This window comes from Tyto alba, unplaced genomic scaffold (genome assembly GCF_018691265.1).
Source record: "Tyto alba isolate M040663 unplaced genomic scaffold, T.alba_DEE_v4.0 Super-Scaffold_14, whole genome shotgun sequence".
Taxonomy (NCBI): Eukaryota; Metazoa; Chordata; class Aves; order Strigiformes; family Tytonidae; genus Tyto; species Tyto alba.
The window spans coordinates 3,072,448-3,094,784 of NW_024881276.1; the positions used below are offsets into that span (position 1 = coordinate 3,072,448).

Sequence of the window (22,337 nt, forward strand, 5' to 3'; positions counted from 1 at the left end):
AACTTGGTTGCACCACTTGTTTCTACCTAGAGCTACTGTTCCCGGGCTTCCCACATCCCCGGGTCTCACCTACAATAATCCCTATCATAAGCACCTCTGCATAACCCCTCTCTGTATAACACGGGGGGGGGGGGAAGCCCTGCCTGCCTCCCACCGTAGAATGTCTCCATTGTGGCCCCGTGCAGGCGCTGTATATAATCTTTCTCTGCCAATATATGTCCTCGTGAGCTGGCACCCCCACCCCCCCTCCCCCCTCCCGAAAATAAAACAACTATTCTTTTCTGTTTTAAGTAGATTTCGTGCAATAAAAACATTTTATTGCTTCCAGTAATTGGTATTTAATTTGCAGGCCTTTACAACTTGCAAAGAACAGACTGCTTTAGCCGGAGAGCTGGTATGTGTGTGCACTTTGTGGATTTTATTCCACTGGCACTTGCTTAGTTGACTGGTGTAAAACGATACAATTATGGTTTTGCAATCAGAAAGGCTGCAGATAAAGACCTGGAGAGACGTTATAAGGTCCTGGGTCCAATTTGAAGCAGCAGGCAAGACAATATAATTTTAGGGGGCGCTGCCAGCCTCAGACATCAAAACTTGACTCTTGTTAAGTGTTTTCCATTTTACTGTCAAAATATCAAAGGCTGTTATTTAAACCCGGAGTCTCTTAAAGCTGATTTTCTTTCACTCTCCTTCTCCTGCACCTCTTTTTTTTTTTTTTTTTTTTTCCCCCTCTAACTACCCCGATAAATGCGAGGGAACCTGTGAAATGTTACCCCCCTCGCTGCCCGCCTCGCCGTGCAGTGGCGTTGGAGCCCGCCGAAGCCCTGAATCTCTTTTTGGGGTGAAATCCCGCTCCGGCCGGCCCCATCCCTTCCGACGGCGGGAGCGTGGGGGGGCGTGGGGGGACGTGGGGGTGTGGGTGTCTCTGCCCGTCGAGGGCCACGGTTGCGGGGGGTGGCGGTGGCCGCGGCCGGGACCTGTTCAGCGGGGAGTGGAGGGGGTGGGGGGGACGCGGCTCGACCCTCCCTCGGGGGGAGACGCCTCGGCGGCACCCACAGATTTACCACCCCCCCCCCCCAAGACCTGGAGGTCGGGGCAAAGCTCAGCAGCTCAGCAGCAGCGGCCGGCCGGCACATCTCGCCCACCCGCAGCCTGCACGAGTGGGAAGTGGGGACGGGAGGTCGGGGGGGGGGGATTGGGGGGGGGGGGGGGGGGGTCGGCCCTGCGCCTCTCTTGGCCGCAGCTGCAAAGCTGCCATTACGACGCCCCCCTCCCAACACCCCTCCCCCCCGGCCCCGCTCCCCCCGACGGGCAGGGCAGCATCCCACCCCCACCGACACGCGTGGCAGCGGGGGCCGGCGGAGCCCCCGGCCGGGCCGGGGGACGGCGCGGGGAGAGGGGAGGGGCCCATCCCGCCGCTGAGCCCCTCCGGATCGCGGAGTGTGTGTGTGCGTGTCGGGGGGGGTGGGTGGGTGGGTGGGTGTCGCAGGGCTTGGGCGCGCGTGTGTCTGTGTGTGGGCACGCCCGTGTGCACAAATCCGTCTGCGTGCGTGTGGGTGTCCACGCGTGTGCGCACCCCCCGGGCTCTGCGGGGACTCGGGGATCTCCTGCCGGAGGAGGTGGGAGCCACCTCGAAAAAGACCTTTTCGAAACACGCGTGTCGGTTCCAACTCGCTTTAACCGTGCAGTCCCGGGGGAGCTCACGCCGCTGCGGAGGGGCGCGGGTCAGCCGGGGGGGGGGGGGGGTGGCGCAGGCGACCTCCGCCACAGCTCCGCGACCCCGCGTGGGCTCCGGCACCCACCGAGCGCCACGGCGCCTCCCACTCTGCCCACGGCTGCGGGCAGCGAAATAGGCAGGCGGGTCTTCTCGGGATGTACCTTATTCTTCTTTATAGGTAAATCCACGGGCTTCTGCTTGTAATAAACTGGCGCATGAATCATTCCTTCCCTTGAGTATTAAACTGTTACCTGATTTAAGTTCACTCTAATGTTCCAACTATTTCATTCTGCTAAGGGAAAAAGGGGGGGGGGGGGGGTGGGAAAAAATAGAGATAGTTGTGCCCTTAACAGAACAAATAAATAAATAAATAAATACCCCCCCTAAATAGTCTCCTGTAGGAAAGAAGTTAATATACTCAATTATTTTCTGAAAAAGATCATAACATCTGGAAATTGATATCAAATGGTGTACAATCCCTGAGAGACGATAAACTTCCACTGTATAATATTTCCACTAGAAATCTTAATAATCCCATAAATCTTCCCTGTGAATTGGGAAAATGTAACAGTTCATTGAAATACTCATTGGGAAATAATTGAAAAAATGTAATAGTTCACTGAAATATTCGTGGGGTTTTTTCTTTCTTTGGTGCTGCTGCTAACTCTGTGCATGTGTGTAAATATTCCTACTTCGTTTTAGAGACATACACGGAATATTCCCTTGAGCGCTGCATACCATAAAAGAAAAATATGCCCTTTTGACTTATTAATCATTATTACAGAGTTCAAAATTGCAGCGTCCCTCGCACATTACTGGAGGAGGCAAACAATTCTCTCTGTGTGTATTTTGTGTTGGTAAAATCAGCGCAAACTTTACAGCTCACAACTTTTTTCCCCTCTTTTTCTGCGGTTTGTCAGATAGATTCTTGCAATTCTGCTCGAGTTATCCGGGGCGACTGAAATCAAGGAGGCTACTCGCCCATTATGCTCGCCCACTAAATTGTAATTAATTACACACAAAGGCAATTGCGTATTGTAATTCGCCACGTGAATGTTTAATTTTACAGAAGGAAAAGTAGATGAGGATTTGAACGCGTCTAGGATCCCTGTAATGAATATATGAGTAATTAATGTTGCTGGGAAGATGCAGCTTTAAAAAAAAAAAAAAATAATAATAATTGTGATAGAGAAGAGACGTTGTGCGTGTGTGTTTGCATGTGCCTGCGTGTAGGAGGGAGGAGAGCATTTGTGTGCTTTTTTGTATTGCATTAATGCGTCCCTTTGGTTACGTTGCTAGAAGTCGGAATAAAGACAATTAAGCCCTTAGCATTTCTGTCACACTCCATTAATTACTGTGGCCGCTCCTGTCCCGACCGCTTCGTAACATATTCATCAGGTACGACGCCCGTCCGGCAGCCTCAGCCGGGGAAGTAGGCTATTGTTAGTTTAAACTATAGCCTTTCAAATGTTCTTTATTTTACTTTTCATACAAGATTGTTTTCCTCTCCTTTAAAAATGTTTTTCTAAAAATAAAACTCAACATAAATGTTTTAAGATTAGATTTGCGGGGAAACAGTTTAATTTTCACCATATGTTGCTACAGCGGCTTGTAGATTTTTTTTTTTTTTTAAATCTTTCCACTGAAGCTACAAAAAAAAAAAAAATCTAATATAAAAATGTATTCTTCCCAATACGTTTCCCTCCTGTGGGCCATTTTACGGCTCCCAAATAAATCTTTAAGGTTTCAAGGAGGGAAAAAAAAAAAAAAAAAAAAGAAAAAGAAAAAGTACCCTGATGACGGAAAAGCAAGTCCTGCCATGATAATGTCCTTTATTAATATTATAGATGTGTAGTGTGCTGGATGGATCAATCATATCCATTCACAATCAGGATTAAGAGAGCCTATTTTAATGAAAATCTATTAGTCTCTCGCTTGAGACACGGATGTTGCTTAAATCAATAAACAGCATAAAAGAGAATACGACGCAGGTTTCTAAATTAAAAAAAAAAAAAATCCCATCTATGAAATGTGTTAAGACGTCTGTAAAATCCTGAAACCCTCGATCGATACTTATAAATATTTAGTGTTTTTTTTTTTTTTTAAACACAAATTGAAAACCATTAACACTGCATCCATTCTTATTATTAAAACAAATTGTCCTTGGAATTATGTGCTGTGGAAATGGAGCCAGATTGAAAGGGCATCCTCTGAAATATGTTTACTCGCTTTCATGTAAACCAATAAAAATCTGCAGGAGCCTGTAGCGTGAGCAGAAAGGTTTGATGTACAATGTCCATGATTACAGTCTCTGAATTAATCACGAGAGAGAGAGAGAGAGGGAGGGAGGGAGGGAGGGAGATGGAGAGAGAGGACTCAGTTATCTACTCAACAAAATCTTGCTCTCCGGGTCACCGCTTATTAAAGCGTGGATTAAAACGATTATTTTTTTCTGTTTGCTTATTTGCCCGATTTCGACCAAAATAAGCTGAAGCGGGGTGGGGGAGGAAATCAGCTTCGCCCTACGTCATACCATGAGTCAATATACAAATGTAAATTCCTCTTATAAATATGAAATCCAATACTTCGTCTTGGAAATGCTTAAAGCTAATGCAACGCTTAAACTCATTCATAATTATTCTTCTCGTTTAACTCGGAGAAAAAGCGCAATGGTCAAGAGGTCCCTTTGACAGAGGAATTAAAAAAAAAAAAAATAACACACGTATTGATACCGCGCTCCATAAAAGCCTTTCCGCGGTACCGAGTGGGGGGCTGCTCCCGGGTACCGGGGGGCTCGGGTCTGCGGAGGGGACCCAGCCCCGTAGGGCCGGGGCGGGGGAAGGTGAGGAGAGGGGAAAGAAAGTGGGGGGGGCGTGGAATGAGCGGGACCCCCCCCTTTTGTCAAGTTAGGATGCCCAGCAGGATGGAGGGCTCCCGCCCGGTGCCCCGGGGCGGTGGGGAAGGAGGAGGAGGAGGATTTGGGGGGCGCAGCCCCCCGCAGGTGACCCGGGGGGGCCGGGTTGAATCCGGTAAGAGGCTGGGGGGTGGGGTGGGGGTGGGTCAGGGAGAGCGGGGTGGCTTGTGCGGAGGCTAAGGGGGGCTCGGGGTGCCCAGCTGGGCAGGGGGCAGCTCTGAGGGGCTCTGGCGACTGTTTAGTTTTGCGACAGCGTCCCGGGAGCTCCGTGCCTGCAAGGGAATGGGGTTTGGACGGCAGCTCCTTCCCCCCCCCCCCCCCCCCCCCCCCCTTTCTCCCTCCCTCCCTCTCTCCCTCACTCCCTCTCTCCCTCCCTCCCTCCATCCATCCCTCCCTCCTCCCCAGCCCATTTTTAGGCGCAGCAATAAGCCTAATCCCCCTCTGAACCCGCCGCCAAAGTTTGTGGTGGGGTCAAAAGTGCCCCCCCGCCTTTGCCCACACCCGCACCACCTTGCCCCAAGCTCCCCGACGGCCGCGGGCTGCGGGGAGGGGAGGGGGTGGCCCGGGGACGCTCCTCGCCTCCCCCCGCTCCCCGCCGCCCCCTTGGGCCGGGCCCGCCAGCCCCCCGCAAAGCTCCGCGCTGCGCGGAGCGCGCAGTGAAGCCGTGCGCGCCCGCGGGGCTTCCCGCGCCTCCTCGCCCTCCGCCGCCTGCCCCCGCGGGAGTCCGCGGCGTGGGGCGGCGGCCGGATCCCCGGAGAGGTTTGCGACTTGCACCGCTTTTTTTTTTTTTTTTTCCTTTTTTTTTTTTTTTTTTTTGTATTATTTCCCCCCTTTTTTTTTTTTTCCCTTTCCCTTTCCGGTGCTTTGTTTCGCTTTTCGCTTTCGGAGCGAGTCTGAGGCAAGTTCCCCCCGTCTGCAGGGCTCCCCCCCGGCCGCCTCCCCGCTGCCGTCGAGGGCGGCGAGTGGCGTCGGGCAGCGGATTGCCGCGCAATTTGCGCGCCCGGTGGCTGCCCCGCGCCGAGCTGCGCCCCCGCGGGAGCCGGGAGGAGGGGGGGCAACCGGCTTTCCCACCGGGCGCCCCCACGCTGCCGCGAAGCGGGGAGGGAGGGATGGTAGCGTGGGGAAGGGGGGGGGGGTCAACAGGGCTTTTTCCCCCTCGGTTTCGGGGGGGCTTGGATTTGCCCCTGTCCTGGGGGGCAGGAGCCCCGGCGGGGACCGGGGTGGGGGAGTCTCCGGGAGAAGCGCGACCCCGCGCCCGCGTGGGCTGCAGGCGTGGAGCCGGGCGCGGGGGGGAGCCCCGGGGGAGGAGAGCGGGACGGGGGCGAGAAGGAGGGAAAGGAGTCGGGGCGGGGGGGGCGGGGGGGGGGGGGGGATACCGAGGATGGGGTTCAAACTCCGGCAGCTCGGGGAAGCCGAAAAGCACCTCGCCGCGCCGGGGAAGCGGAGTCAGTAAATATTTATCCTTATTTGCTGTTTGCTGCGAGGGAGGCTGGGCACGGGTGGGGGCTTGGGGGGTGGGGGGTGAGGGGGGGGGTGGAGGGGGGGCGATGCCGGGCGAGCCGAGGGCTGAGGAAAGTTGCCCCGGCGCCGGCTTCGGCCCCGGCGCAGCCCCGCGGAGCTTCTCCCCCGCGGGAGCGCGGGCGGCCGTGTCCCCGCGTGTGCGTGTGCCCCTGCCACCCTCGCACCGCGCCGCCGGCGTGTGCCACAACCCACCACGAACCCTTCCACACGCGGACCGCGTGAGAGAGGAGCAAGCGGCGTGTCGCGCCGGGATCTTTTCTTAGCCATACGTTACTTCCACGTCTATCGGTTGCCTTTATTATTTATGTGGTGCCGTGTGATATACATTAGAGCCTGGGATTTGATTGGCGTTTGCGATGACAAGACCTGTTTGTTAAGTTGTAAGGCTTCCTCGGCTCCCTCGCTTGTTAAATGAACTCTGGAGGAAGGATGCCACCGAGACACAACAATATAATAAATGTCAGGGATATCCGCAGTGCCGAGATCAAATGATCAATCCCTGTCCCCTAGATAATCATTTTAAATTCGCACAGGGGGAGATTGATTTTTTTTTTTAAAGCCCTTTATTAATTGCTTCCTCGATTATTATTTTTTCCCCTCCTCCTGTGGAGGTGTTAACTCTGGTGCTGGGGGCACCTTTGGATTAATTAAACGTATTTTTAGTGTTTTAACGCTCTGCTAATTTTCAGAGCGGTCCCACGCTCCCCCGGAAAAGAAACAATGGCCCTTCGCTTCAGCAAGGAGCCTCCTTTGGTTGCGATTCAGAGCAGAGGGTGGCGTGATGATGGGCTCTGATTATCTCAAACTCGAGGCGAGGGAAGGAGAAGGACGGGAAAAGCCAAACGACCAGAAGACAAAATTCCTCCAAATACCAAATAACCCTTCGCGTAAAAGCCCGAGGAGAGGAGGTAGAAAGAAAGAGCTGGGAAGTCGGCTCCACTGAGGATCAAACGGCGCGGAGAGGCGCTGGGAATGCCGGCGCTGTTATCTGGAGGTGGATTTCAGGCAGCTATTCAAGCTCACAGAATAATAATTATTCCGGGAGTACAATAAAAATAACAGCAGCCTAGCAAGGACAAGGCGGGGAAATTATTGCCAGTCCTATCTTAAATCCGGCAGGATATGTTTCGTTGAGAAAAAGAAAAAAAAAAAAAAAAAAGAAAAGAAAGAAAGAAAGAAAGAAAAAAAAGAATGACGATTCGATGCTCTATTTGTCGTGTACAAACTCCCGTGTTAACAAATTACCCCTCCGCTGCACGCAGCAGGGTAGCCCTACATCCAAAGAAACATTTTAGATTTTAATTTTCCTCAGCAGTATCTTCAGACGACATAATAACAGTAAACAAGAAAACAGATCCTGCAATGTTTACACGCATCTGGAGAGCCCCCCCACCTAGGGATAACAGCCCACCGCACCCCCGCAAGACAGGCAACCCCCTCCAAACCCTCCGAGCACACCGACACGGGTCTCCGAGACACCTCGCCACTTGTTTAACTGCAACACGCGTCCCCCTCCGCGCACCCACCCGCCAGAACAGGCAACGCTTTTAAACCAGCATTTTTGGTTCGCCGGTTATTTTGACCGTTTAATTACAGCGAAATTAGCTAAATAGCAAATCAGGTAGAATTTCCAGTGATTGCAACAAATGCACATCTCCAGCTTTTTATTCATTACCTTTTTTATTGAACACTCATTTTCTTTTCCTCTTGACAGCGATACATTTAATTGCAGGAGCACAGCTATTTGATTAGCTAGGTCCGGTTTTACTCACAGTGTTGCCACGCACAGGATGTCCTTACAATCAATTAAGTCTTCCTCGACTTTCATTTCTGCAACCCATTTACAGAATGCAGATACCTATTTTCGTGTTTTCCTCTTTCCCCCCCTCCCTTTTATTCCTCTCTCTCCCCCTCTTTTTCGCTTGAGCCTCTTTGCCTCCCTAAATCAAGGTGCAAAGATGCCAAAGAGTGATGAAATGAAAAGAAAGCCAATTGCTGGACTGAGGTGGGGGAGATAGCTGCTAGGAGTCCGCCTGCGACTATGGAGCAGTCAGTAATTGCTGGAGACAGGGAGAGCTGGGGGTTGGGCTGAGGTAGCCATGTATAAATAGTGTGATCTCAAATTGAAAGGCATAAATAACAGCAGGAGTGATCTAACCCTATACAGCCCATCTTCTACGTGCAAAAACAGCGTGCGGAGGACGGCCACATCTCCGACCGAAAACAAGTGGATCTCTGTGGATAAGATCACCGGGCAGCCATGGAAGAACTTACGGCTTTTGTATCCAAATCTTTTGACCAGAAAAGCAAAGAGAGCAGCAGCGGCAGTGGCAGCAGCAACAAGAAGGAGACGATCACGTACAGGGAAGTTTTGGAGAGTGGGTTGGCTCGCTCTAGGGAGCTTGGAAACTCTGACTCTAACCTGCAGGACATGACCGAGAGCAGCAACCATTGCCCGGTACATCTTTTCAAAGACCACGTAGAGAGCGACAAGGACAAACTGAAGGAGTTCAGCACGGGCAGGACGGCGGAAGGTAAGAGCGGGGCCGGGCGCCCTCCGCCCCGCGCCCCTCGCCGCCAGCCCCGGCCCCCCCCCCCCCCCCCCCCGCCTCGGCGCTCCGCAGCGGGGGAGAACCGGCCCCGGGGGCCTCGGCCACAGCCTCCCCGGCCTCGGGGACCCCGGCCCCGGGGACCCCGGTTCCAGCCGCCCCGGGGGCCCCGGAGCCCCGGCGGGGCGAGCGGGCTCGCCTCCCGCACCCTGCCTCCCTCCTCCGGCCGCCTCCTTCCCTCCTTCCTTCCCTCCTTCCTTCCCTCCTTCCTTCCCTCCTTCCTTCCCTCCTTCCTTCCCTCCTTCCTTCCCTCCTTCCTTCCCTCCTTCCTTCCCTCCTTCCTTCCCTCCTTCCTTCCCTCCTTCCTTCCCTCCTTCCTTCCCTCCTTCCTTCCCTCCTTCCTTCCCTCCTTCCTTCCCTCCTTCCTTCCCCCCTTCCTTCCCTCCTTCCCTCCTTCCTTCCTTCCCTCCCGCAGCGGCGGGAACATAACGCCTAGAAGCGCATATGCCCGCACGCGTAACGTGCGCTTAGGCGTGAAAAATAACTCGCAACTTCGGGTGTCGTGGCCTCTCACACCTCCTCCCCCCCCCCCCCCCCCTTCCCACGCCGACCCGCCAGCCCCCGTTCAACATCCGAAATCGAGCCGGTGCGTTAGGCGTCCGCTCGCCCGGGGGAAGGGGCCAGCGCAGGACGTCAGACATTTTTGTCTATCTGTATTTTTTTTTTTTTTTTTTTGTACGAGGAAACCTTGTCCGGGGAGTTTTAATGCCTTAGGAGACCTGTTCTTCCTGCTTCCGGGCCGTCAGGATGCTGCTGCTTCTTCTGGGAGAAAGCTGGATGTGGAGAGGGCTCTCCCTGGACATTTTGTCTTATGTCGGGCAGCCTGTCCTAGCCAGAGGCTGCGGCCGGCGAGGAGGAGGATGAGGGTGAGGAGGAGGAGAGGACCCTGGCTGTGAAGCCCGGGCCCGGGTGAGACGGAGCATCCCTGCGCAGAGAGGCACCGGCCGGCCCTGCCGCCTGCCCCCCGGTCCCCTGCCTGTCCTTGTCACCCGGGCCCGGGCAGCACCGCCTCCCCCTGGGCTGCGGGGACCGCCGGCCGAGGGGTAAAACGCCGTTCCTTCTCGCAGCGGAAAGAAATTCAAATTAAAAATAATTTTCAACCGAGCAAGCTAAAAACCCCGCACAGGCTCGCAGGGGAAGGAGAAAAATAAAAAGGGCGGGGGGATTAGAAAGTTGAGAAAGTGTCTCTAGGCAAGTTAAACAGGTGGACCTGCCTGGGGAGCTACTGGCTAGCTTGGGGTAATAAAAAACGGTTAATAGGTTGGGGAACAACAACCAGTCTTTCAGCTGTTTCCTACCGTTTGATCTTGTTTAATATAACATTGGGCGAAAGGCAATTTAATTTACAGCCCAAACGCTAAGTTAATATCCTCCTCTCTTCCACTCCCTCCCCGAACAGAACGACCGGGTATAATCACATATTCGGGTACCCGTATTTCTGCACAAGCCGGTACCGCTCAGCACTGCTGATTTTCCTTCTCTGGTAGAGAGATCGCAAAACGAGAGGGTTCAGTTTAGAGGAATTATTCGCGCAGGGGATGGTTTTAAAAACGAAAGCAGGGCATGCTCCAGGAAAAGAAAAAAAAACCTAAAAATATATTATCATGCGAACGAACAACAACAACAAAAAATTAATCTCTGCTAGTCTCTCTTTTCCCTGTGTATCGAAATTATGGCTTGTATGTTTAGTTAATCTAATCTATGGAGAGGGGCTGGGGGTGGGGATGGAAGGGAGGAGTTGGAAAGAGCTGAGATGCTTGTGACAGTTTAAATTCATGCCAGGTTTCAGTCTAATTTCAACTGATTCCGGCGTGTGATTTCAGTCCCACCGATACGCTGGTTAATATTTTATACCTATCACGGACATGCTGTAGCCTCGGATCTCCGAAAGGAGACAGAGCTTTTGAACGCGTCTCATTTTCCCCAGGCATTTGCTGGGTTAGCACCCTCGTCTTTCCGCAGGGGTTCCCCTTGTAAAGAGGAATGCGAACAAAACGCCATTAAAACCAACCAGCGAACACCCTCCCTTCCCGAGGCCAGACCCTTCCCAAAGTTTTATGCGGCCGGTATCCAGCCCAGAGCCGGGGGAGCCCGGAGGAGCGATGACGGCCAGGGACAGTTTTCATTTCGGAAGGGAAAACGAGCGCTTCGGCTTGGGTCCGCGCCTTGTCGGGGCACAGATGCAGTTCAGGACGTTATATTACGTTCAATTAACTTACGATCTGCAGTTAGTCGTTTGCCTTTTGGGATGCCCCTGAGTATATAGGTTTAAAAATAGGCGCATGCTCACGTTTGTGTGTGTGTACACACGCACACATACATATATATCTCTCTATAACATACGTGTGTGTTTGGTGAGGGAAAACGGATTTAATTCGGGATCATCTGCAGATGTGGCTTTCCCTCCACCACCACCACCACCCCCCCCCAGCCCCACACCGCCCAGAAGGTGAAGCAGGACAAAGGAGGCAGCCGGAGCAGGCTCGTCCCGGGACTCCGCCGGTGCCCGCGCTGGATGCGCACCCCGGCGGGGGGGCCCGAGCGGGCGGGGGGGCCCGCAGGACCGGTTGAGCCTCCAAAGGTGCCCCCTGCTCCAGCACCTCTCCTCTTTTCGTTAGCCGGATTGAAAAGGAGGGCCGGTGCGCTAGGCCGCCTGGCATTAAGGAAAATGGGGGAAAAGAAGAGGGAAAAAAAGAAAAAAAAAAAAAAAAAAAAAAAAAAAAGGAGGAAAGAAAGATAATTTGCCAAAGCAAAAGAAATTTCTCCCCCCAATACCCCCGGCCAAAACAAAACCGGGCAACTGTTTTCCTTCCCCAGCCCTCCTCCCCTCCGCCCGGGATAAGCGCGCACAGCGGCCGCAGGCTCGCCCCGAGCTCTCCTGGGCTCCGTGGGGGCCGTGGGGGTGTCTGCTGTTTTGGAGGGACTGGGGGGGTACCCACGGTCCTTGAGTCCGTTCCCCCACGCCGGGCCGTGCAGGCCCACCGCCCCGCCGGCAGGTATTTTGGGGGAAGGAGCGGTGCTAAGGGGGAGAGGGACGTTCGGTCTCGGTCTCAGACCCCTGGAAAGTTTCTTTGACGAGGCAAATATTTTTCACCGTGGTTTCACCATGACAGCGGTGGGGAGCTTCTTGCATAACCTTCTTTACTTCGGGAGAAAAAGGCGACGGAGAAACCCCCTTCCCCCCCGCCTCTTCCCACCGCCTGGAGGTACCGGGGGGGCCGGCGGTTTTCCCTCCCAGCCCCTTCCCCGAACCGCCCGCTCCAACCGGCGGCACGGCTTCCTCCTCACCCTGGAAAGAAACGAAAATAAGAGTTATAGTTTTTCTGATGGGACATCAGCCGGCGAAAGGCAGCGCGGCTCCCTCCATCCTTCCCTCGGCCCGGAGCTGGCACCGGGACTCAGCCTGACCCGGTGCCCCCCTCGCCTGGCCCGGAGCCCCCCCTCCCGCCCGCCGGTTGCCCCCACAGGTTGTACTGAGTTTGGGGAGGAAAAGAAGGGGGGGGGGGGGGGGGGGAGACCCCCGTGCGCCGCGGAGAGAAACTTCGGCGAGGTGCGAGGAGAGGCTCAGTGTCGTTTTTTCTCTTCCTCTCCCCCCCCCCGGCAGGGATCTACGAATGCAAAGAGAAGAGGGAAGATGTGAAATCAGAAGATGAAGATGGACAGACCAAGCTCAAACAAAGGAGAAGCAGAACCAATTTCACACTAGAGCAGCTGAATGAGCTGGAAAGACTTTTTGATGAGACTCACTATCCGGATGCCTTCATGAGGGAGGAACTAAGCCAGAGGCTGGGACTGTCTGAAGCTAGGGTTCAGGTAAGAGAAAGGCTCTGTTCCTGGAAACGTCCTCACCTCACTTCCTAACTGCCAGCGGATCCTAGCACAGTGCCCCGTTTCATCCAAAGCGGGGAGGTGAAGGCAGAGACGACACGTGTGATGGGGAAGCTGTTTGCAACTCCGCTGTACCTGTCCTGCCACACAGTAATTCTGCTCTGGGAATATCTGCCCGTGCCTTGCATTTCCTAGGAAGGCGGTTTAACATTATTAATTTTCTTTTTTTTTTTTATTTTTTTTTTTTTGGAGGGGAGGGGGTGGTGATATTGTTGACAAGCCTCTAATAACCGAGCAACTCGCTATTTTTTTAAAAAATCATTGTATTTTTCTTTGCAAACGTGCCATTAGATATCCCTTAATCCTCGCTTTCTTCCCCCTCCTTCTTTTATGAGACCATTACGGGGGGGGGAAAAAAAAAAAAAAAAAAAAATGGCAAGCCCAGAAAACAATCGCCGTGAATCAGGCGAGACGGTTTGGGTGCTGAGGGATGGGATTAGGCAGAGCCGGGGGAAAGGTGCCCGAGCAGCAAGCGCATGAATGCATGGCACCCATCTGGTGGAGTCTCCCCCCGGCCCGCCCATCCCCGCTTCAGACACAGCTAAATACCAATTAGCCTTCGAAACCCTGGAAAGAGGTCCGCGTTGCTGTACTTCTTAGTGTCATCAGACCCAAACAGTTTGGGTGGCTCTACATCGGTTGTTTTAAAATTTGCTTTTCGGTTTGATGCAGGGGAAAAATACCACCCTCCTCACCCCGTCTTAAACCAACTAGTGAATGCCTCCCCAAAAACAGATGCCATTTAAAAACCAAAAACACAGCACAAAACCCAAACAAACCTAGAAATAATTAATAAGACCAACCTGTGGCTCTCTGATCAGGCCTAGGGCAGGAGAAACCTGAAGGAAATCTTTTCTTGGGTTATAGCTCTGTGCTTGGCCTACCAGACCCAAACCAAACCAAAACCCAAGAAGAAAAAGTCATCAATCCCACCCCTCCGCTGAACAAACCGCCTTCACACCCTGGAGATAAGCGATGCTCATGCATATGGACATCGGCTTGTGAGCGTGGGTGCACACGGGTGGGGGTGTGTGGGCATAGGTGCGCGTCCCCGGGCCTGTCCTCGCCCCCAGGGCACAGTGGGAAGACAAGAGACACGTTCCCGAGCTGGCGTGGGGAGAGGGCTCGGCTTGCGTGTGTGTGAATGTGTGTGTCCCCCCAAATTTAAACTTGACCCACGGCGGGAAGTCACCCGGTGGGATCCCGCTCAGCTGGGCTGTGCCTGGGTAAACGACTACCTCGCTTTAAACAACTGCCTCCGGAGGCATTTCCCGAAATAAATAGAGTAGCCAGGTTGTTTTCTTTCTTGTTTTGTGAGTTTCTTTTTTTTTTTTTTTTTTTTTTTTTTTCCTTGTCTTTTCTTTTTTTTTGAAGGCTCTTTTCTCCCCTCGGCTCCTGCCTCTCTCGGTATGAACCGAGCTGGGCGAGCGATGGGCTGGGCGCACGCCTTAGGAAGGGCGGCTTGCTGGGGATATTGCAGGGGCTCAGAGTGCTGCTGGCCTACTTTCTCCTGGAAGATTGATCTAACCACACCATATAAATTAATGAAAAGATTAAACTTTTGCTGAAGGGGACATCAACTCTTATGTCATCTTCCCAGATCTTCTTACTTGGGCTCTGTAATATCTTTCCAAGGCCTTGATGTACTGTTTCTATAAAAATAAATTACTTGTAATTGAATTCTGCACTCTTTCTTTCAAGTACTTTATTACTGAGCAGCACCTTAACAGGATGTTCATAGTTACAGGAAAATTGGTGCTTCAAGTGCTTACAGATCTTAAAACAGCACACCAAAAAAAACCGAACCCAGCCCCCCCCCCCCCCCCCCCCAAAAAAAAAAACCAACAAAAAAAAAAACCCCCAAAAAAAAACCAAAAAAACCCCAACCCCAAACTGATCCAGGAGGAGATTATGAGAGAGATTTAAAAAATTAATACCTTTAATCATCTTACAAAAGAAGTTTGCATGGATGAAAATAAAACTATAAATAAAAGAAATACCAAGAGGGAAAAGAGGAGAAATGGATAATTAATTAGGAAATAAGCAGAGCGCTTGATATCCATCAATAAATGGAAGCAGAAAAAAAGGAGAAGGGGGGGAAAGGGAAAGTTTTTTTTTTTTAAATACTTTCAGAGTTGTTCTCTAATTCCTATCTGAACTGCTTGTCCCTTGCTGTTAAAGGATATAGTTTCAATTTAGTGTGGAAATTTGCTGTAAATAAATTGAAGCTCCTATGGTAGCTAGTCCTTATTAACCTTTTATTTTTAGTGTTGTACTGGAAACCCATATCACCCAGCTGTCAGGGTTATAATTGAAAGTTATGAGACCATAGTGAGGAGCAGGCAGTAATTCAATTACAACAAATATCTTTGGGTTTATGGTGCAGGGCTAAATTAAATGTCATTATTCACTGTCTCTAATGGAAATCAAAAGGAAATCAGATTAGAGCATTTGTGAAAGAAATCACTGAGTGATCCTTAATGAAGAAATAACTGTCTAAAACAGTGTACTGTGCTTTACTTAGCATATTCATGACTAATTGGAATTGATCGTGAATCACACCAAGCCTGATTTATTATCGCTTAACGCAGTGGCTAATTCATCACTTTTATTCCTCATAACCTTATTTTTTCATAGCTAAAGGGAAAGGGCACTTCGTTTTCCAGATTTAAATATAATTTCTGTTTGAAAGATGTTCTGATTTGCAAGAGAAGTTGTTTAAACGCTGCTTAAATTCCTCCTGACAATTTATACTCCTTTGGGGGGGTGGTGTGTGTGTGTGAGGGGGGGCGTGGGGAACACACACAAGGAGATTTCCTGCAAGGATTTACAACCATAAAAAGATGTGTTATTGTCGGTACAGCACGATGATATTTTGCATGCTCATAATTTAAAATATATATATATATATATATAAATCCCTGGCGGCCCTGTTAAAAGGAGAAGCGTTGCATGCTGTTAATATTTGTGTATTGCTCGTAGGGAAAAACCGGCTTGTGCCGTGCTGCGCGTTTCGGGGCAGCGCGGGGAGCAGGCGCCGTCCATCGGTCTGTCCGTCGGTCGGTCCGTCGGTCTCCGCAGCCGCCCGCCCGCTGCGCTCTCATCTCCCCTCTCAACCCCCCCCCGCCCCGGCCAACCCTAGGCAGGGAAACCGGTGCTCCAAATCAGAAAAAGCCAATTCTTACTTAAGAAAATCACTGAGGTACCCGAGGTAATTAATGCCTTTGGAAGCCTTTCTTTGCACTAATTACTCCGTTGTAAATGACCATCATTAAGGCAATTGAAGAAAGCTTGAAGGGAAAATTTGATGTAGGAAGTGCAGTTAGTATTAATTAACCGTATGATCTCTTGGCAAGTGCAAGAACATCAAAGGTTGTAGGTGTTTACATTGTTACAAGATTTTATCAGCGCTGAAAGTCAATGTTTGTCCAGATCTCGGTAGGTTTCGGTGTAAGGGTCCGCAAAACACCTTGGTCCGTGCCTCTGACGGTCCTTGGGGGAGAGCTGCTAACCCGAGCACCTCGGAAGGGGGGAAAAGTAACGAGGGTCTGAAATGCCCCTGGAAAAGTGGCAGGGGAGGCGCAGCGGCAAGTTTGCGCTGGTTTTTGAGTCAGAACGGTTGGAATTGGGGCAGGGTTATTGGATTACAGGCACTTCTCGGGTAGGGGCTTCAACCCTTCTTTACACCCCAGCCCGCAAAGATGTTGCTCTTGTCTGTCCAGAAGTCTGCAGAAGCGAGTTTTGTTTTCTCCTAACGTTTGGGGAAGTGGGAATGATTCCCCCCCCGCCCCCCTTTGTGCAAATTCAGTATCTCGCATCTTCTCTGAGGTCTTCACCGCTTCCGAGCCCGGCTCGGGAGGGAGCAGACAGCCCTGTCGCTGAGGGGCCAAACCCCCGTGTCTGACCTGGCCCACGCTGGCCGTCCCCGGCGTGGCGAGGTGGGACTGGAAAGAGGGAGCGAGGGTCCCACCCGGCCCGCGCGTGGGGTTATTATTTGAAGCGTTGGGGAAAGCGGCCCCTCGTTCCGGACGGGTGGCACAAGGATCGCCACTGCCCGCCCGGGAGACACGGGGCCCTCGGAGAGTGGGTGCCAAGCGGCTCCCAGTCCCCTCACACCCCCTTTTTCCCCGGCTTCTGATCGCCGAGGTTCAGCTCCCGCTGAGAAACCGCACCAAAGAGCAGAGCCCCTCCCAAATAGCACCCCCCCCCCCCCATCTATCACAGCACATAGAGGGGCTCCCTCCGCCTGGGGCTGAGCTCTCCCCCTCGGAGAGACCTCAGCAAAGTTGTGAGAAGTCCCTCGCCTCTCCCCTCCATCCCAAACCCCCTAGATAACACTCTCGTAGCAGCTGCCTAGTCTACCTCCATTTTTTTTTGTTGTGTTTTCTTTTTTTTTTTTTTTTTCTTTTTTTTTTTTTTTTTTTTTTTGTTTGTTTGCGTTTTCTTTCCACAGGTCTGGTTCCAGAACAGGAGAGCAAAGTGCCGAAAGCAGGAAAACCAGATGCACAAAGGTGGGCGAGGGGGTGCGGGCCGGTCGAGGGGTGGCAGCCGGGGAGCCCCGGGGCTCCTTCGCCGCTCACCCGGCCCCGTCTCTTCCCGCAGGTGTGATCCTGGGAACCGCCAGCCATTTAGACGCCTGCAGAGTGGCCCCTTATGTGAATATGGGAGCCCTGAGGATGCCTTTCCAACAGGTAGTTAGCTCTGGTTTTATTTTCCTTCCCCCCCCCCCCCCCCCCCCCCCCCCGGCAAGCTCCGACCCCCTTTCGTTCGCACGGGAGGAAGCCGGACACGTTTACAAGTGCCATTTATATAGAAGTTGGCACGTATTAAAAACAGGCTGTAAAATTTCGTGAAGGAGCCCCCGCCCGGCTGCCGGGAGCTCAACGCCCCTTGGGCCCGGGGAAGGGTCCGAACGGGGGGGGGGGGGGGTCCCGCGGCCCCGGGAGGCGCCGCCGGTGCTAAGGGTGTCCCGGCCCGTGTGTGTGTGTGTGTGTGTGTGTCCCCACTCGCGGCCGTGCGACGGGCTGGCACACGGCCCCGGGACCGCCCGCAAACGTGGCAAAGGCGGGCTGGCCTCCCGGGTGTGTGGGGGTGGGTGGGTGCATCGCCTTCCCCGGGGGGGAAGCGCGGTGTCCCCCGCGGCGGGCGAAAAAAGAAAACAAAACAAATACCCCCCCCCCCCCCCAAATAACTATGCGGACCCTCGAGCTGTCGTTCTCCCCCCTCCTCCTCAGGCGGGCTGTCGAGGCCTGGCCTTTTCCGATGGAGGCAGCCCACCCGGGACGTGGGGAGGCTTCTCCCCGCCGCCCTGGCCAGCCGGCACCGGGTCCCTCCTCAGCGAGGCGCAGCCCCCCCGGGGGAAACCCGGCACGAAGGGGATGAAATTCCGTCCCGCTTCCAGCCACCCCCAAGCCGCTGCCTGTAACTCTCCCCCACCCCCCCCCGCCCCCGCCTTTTTTTTTTTTTTTTTTTTTTTTTTAGGTCAATTAATCGGGGAATCGATTTTTCCCAGCCCAAAGGGACCCTCCACCACCTTCTCCGTCTCGGAGACACGTGGAGCTGACAGATTAATTGTATTGATTTTTAAAAGACATATTTGGACCAAAATAATTAAATACATAAATAAACTCTAACCCCCACTCCTCCCCGAACCCACCCGGAGCTGAAATCTCTCAGTCAACCCCAACGTGTTTGTGTAGGTCGAGAAACCTCCAAAGCAAACACCGGCCCGGTATATAAGGGACGCGGGGCCAAAGAGTTTTTAGCGAGGGATGAATAAACATCCCTGAAAAAAAAAAAAAAAAAAAAAAAAAAGGGTGTGTGGGGGAATTAGCTATTTAGCACTTATTGGCGCCCGTGCGTTGGGCCGCATATTTATTTTATTTATTTATTAAAAAAAAAAAAAATAATAATAATGCGAGGAGGGGGAAGGATGCGCCTCCGGCGAGGTGCGAAGCGGGGATTCGCTGCGCCGCGCGCCTGCCCCGCCCCTGCGCGCGGGAGGGGGGGGGGCTCCGCTGACAAGTTGCGCTTTCGGCCGGCGAGGCGGGTGACCGTGGGGTGGGTGGGTGAGTGAGTGAGTGGGTGGGTGGGTGAAGTGAAGTGCGTGGGTGAGTGTCCGCCGTGGGTCCTGACGCCCCTGTCTCCGCCCGTGCCGCCGCGCAGGTCCAGGCGCAGCTGCAGCTGGAGGGCGTGGCCCACGCGCACCCGCACCTGCACCCGCACCTGGCGGCCCACGCGCCCTACCTGATGTTCCCGCCGCCGCCCTTCGGGCTGCCCATCGCCTCCCTGGCCGAATCCGCCTCCGCCGCCGCCGTCGTGGCCGCCGCCGCCAAGAGCAACAGCAAGAACTCCAGCATCGCCGACCTGCGGCTCAAGGCCCGGAAGCACGCCGAGGCCCTGGGGCTCTGACACGCTTCAGACCAGACCCCCCCCCCCTCCCCAAATCCTTCCCCACCCCCCCCCCCCAAACACACCCACACCCCCCCCTCCCCACACACACACCCCCCCCCGGGTGCCCGCGGCGGGCGGCTGCGTGACCCCCACGGACCGCCGCTCTGCCACACACCCCCCCCCCCCCCCCCATATATATATTTTTTTTTTTTCCTTAATTATTATTATTTGTCATTTCTTTCCCCTTTCCCAAAATCTCCGTGGCGGCCCCCCCCTCCCGCCGCTTTCCTCGCCCTCTCGTTTTTCAACCCCCCCCCCCCCCCCCCCCACCAAGGGACTTGGCGGCCGTTGGCGCCGGGGGGGGGGGGTGGGGGTGTCTGCGCCCGGGTCCCGCCTCGGGCACACGCACACGCAGGGGCGCACCCACGCACCCACGAGTCAGAGACTCCGCGGAGGATAAAGTAGGTGGGAGGAGAGAGAAAAGAGAGTTTAAAAAAAAAAAAAAAAAAACCACCAAAAAACCATCCCCCCCTCCGGAAAAAACCCTGAAAAAAAAACACAAAAAGAAGGGAGAAAAAAAAAAAAAAAAAAAAAGGAAACGATCTCTAAATTATGTTAATCTGTGAACATTGGGGACACTTTGGATTTTTTGACCCTGGCAAAAGTGATCGCTCCAGCATAACGTCATCTGCTGCTGTCAGTTTTGCTACCTTGTGCATGTGTCTAACTAAACACGTTTTGAAGATCAGAAATATATTAGAACGAAACTAAACAAAACAAATAGTAATAATAATAAATAATAAATCCTTGGGGCTGGTCTCCATTAAAGATGACATTTCTTTGTTGCCAACAGTATTATTTCACTGCCATGAATCTCTTCCATCACTGAGGAGCTGCTGCTGCAGAACTGGTTTGAATTTAAATGTGGAATTTCAGATCTGAGGCAAGGCAGTTTTTTATTTTTTCTTTTCTTTCCAAAAAAAAAAAAAAAGGGAAAAAAGCAGCAATAACAAAAAATGTGCGTCTCAAATGGCTATGTCCTTTGAAAGGAGAAAAACAGAGAGACTAGAATTTGCTAATTATTAGTGATAACTTGAAAGATGGGAACAATAAGAAACGCACCTGTTTTGCCAGAATCACCTGAACTCAATGAGATGCATTGTGCCATAGAAACAGGTCAATTTTTCTATTTTTTTTCTTTTTCTTTTTCTTTTTTTTTTTTTTTTTTTTTTTTTCCTCCAAATGTCTGGATCTTTGAATCAAAATCTTGCTGTTTTACGGGATGTAGAAAGAATGACTTATACAACAAAGATGGACATATGGTTTTAAGGCATAATACTGATGCAGCATTAATTTTAGTGAAATGCAATTAAGTGCAGTAAAGTGCAATACTGTAAATATTATAGATTAAAAAAATAGCCGTACTTATTCTGTTAATAACCAATTCTGCAAGAACCATATCTTACGTCCTTCATGCTCAGACTGGTGCATTGCAGCTTCTTGCCAAAATGACAGTCCGAGCATTCTATGAATGGGTAAAGTTATATGCATCACATATGGGAAAAGGTAGATGCCATGGTTTCTAGTCGAGTTAATGTGCCATATTTCTGGGAAGTAAGCTGAAAAGTCTGTATGATGCTTTTGCAATCATTTTAAGTAAAGAAAAAAAAAAAAAAACAAAAAAACCCCCAAACCCACAGAAGTGTTTTGTAAAGGTAGACAAGTTCAATATTTGGCCATTTTAATTTTTGCCTGTGATTTAGACACCAAGTCTTAAGCTAATGCTTAAGCAAAGTAACTAGTATAAATCTAGAAAAGATGGGGACTAGGGAAATCCTTTAAATTATGTTACCAAAGTGTCTGGGTTTACTGCCTGCCCACCCTGTTTTTATTTTTTATGCTATTCACTTCTATTTGGTTTATGATATCTTTTTTTTTTTTTTTTTTTTTTTTTTTAAATTTTGGTGGGGAGAAGAGAGGAAGGTACAAATATTGGTCTTGTCTACGTCTAACAAGATAGCTATTTGTTGCCTTTGTTACCAAGGCCTGTGTTGATGGAAGGTTATCCTCTCAATAATACCATTATTAAGCCTGCTTTTTATGTCTCGTTTAGCAATCCATTACTAGTTTTGGCTTTTGCTGATATTTATCAAATCGAAATATTACTGTAGGACAAAAATTCATGCTGTAGATAAAGTTTAGACTCTTCCTTTTTTTTGTTTCTCCTTCAAGTTTTGATATTTTCTTGCAAGCAAAATTTCTGAAAGGTCAAAGTTGTGCCATTTCCCTTCTATTTATTATGTGAGAAGTAGTTATATTTTGGATTCGCTCGAGCTGATAAATGTTACCTGCCTTTTCTACCTCTTTGTGAAAGCCCAGTACCTTTTTAAAGCCAGGCCAAAATGTTAAGGTAGTGTTACTTGTTGCTGAGAAATACGGACAAAAATCTCAGGCAATTAACAATTTCTTATTGAAACAAAACATCACCTAGAAAGTAAAACGTTATTCATGACGATGTATGAATTTCTGGCTAAAATAAGAAATATTTGGAGTGTTTCCAGCACTTCTAACATGCAGATCTGAAAAATAATAAACATTACTACAGAGATGCTTTAGGCTATAACAAGTAACCTGTTGTACTGGATACCTACAGCCATCGGATGAGAATTTGATACACGGTGTTGAAGACTAAAGGCACGGAGCTTTCGATTGAGTGGGGGCTGCTTGTTACCTGTACCTGTGATCTAATTATTACCCTTTCAAATCCTCTTTTGACAGTTTAAGAGAGGCTTATGTTTTTTTTTGTTTGTTTGTTTGTTTTTTTGTTTTTTGTTTTTTTGTTTTTTTTTTTTTTTTCCCAGTCCTGTGCTGGACTTTCGCAAAGGAGTGATTTTCACCCTCAGACAATTCCATGGAAGGAACTCAGTAGAAGCTGTACGTTTGGGGATCTGAATTTTCTCAGACGTCTTCTAAGTGAGGCTGTGAAGTGCTGCTGATCTTACAGTGTTCCAGGATGCACGTACAGTACGCATCCACCTCACATTGGAAGGAATAAGTCTTCCACCTTTGCTGTTTTACTAGGTACCAACACAGCAAAAACGCTTGTAGATTTCTCTCAGAAATTTTGCTACACACAGCCTCTTTCTTGTATTTAAAAAGTAGTGGTAACATGAATATCGTTCCCTGCTAACATGAAACAAGGCTGGTAGTGTAGCATACATCTTTCCAGAATGAAAAATTCTTACAGTTTCTTCTGATTGCTTTCAGTGGATGTCTCAAGGACAGTCTTGCCCTC

General features: G+C 51.2%; 1 protein-coding gene across 1 annotated transcript; it reads left to right on the forward strand.

Moving 5' to 3' along the window:
• The first annotated feature begins 8,284 nt into the window (after window positions 1-8,284).
• Window positions 8,285-19,079, forward strand: SHOX (short stature homeobox). Its single transcript, XM_042788781.1, has 5 exons — window positions 8,285-8,686; window positions 12,366-12,574; window positions 17,103-17,160; window positions 17,252-17,340; window positions 18,815-19,079. The coding sequence occupies exons 1-5, from the start codon at window positions 8,413-8,415 to the stop codon at window positions 19,058-19,060; spliced, it is 876 nt and encodes a 291-aa protein (XP_042644715.1). The 5' UTR covers window positions 8,285-8,412; the 3' UTR covers window positions 19,061-19,079.
• The last annotated feature ends 3,258 nt before the right edge of the window (window positions 19,080-22,337 follow it).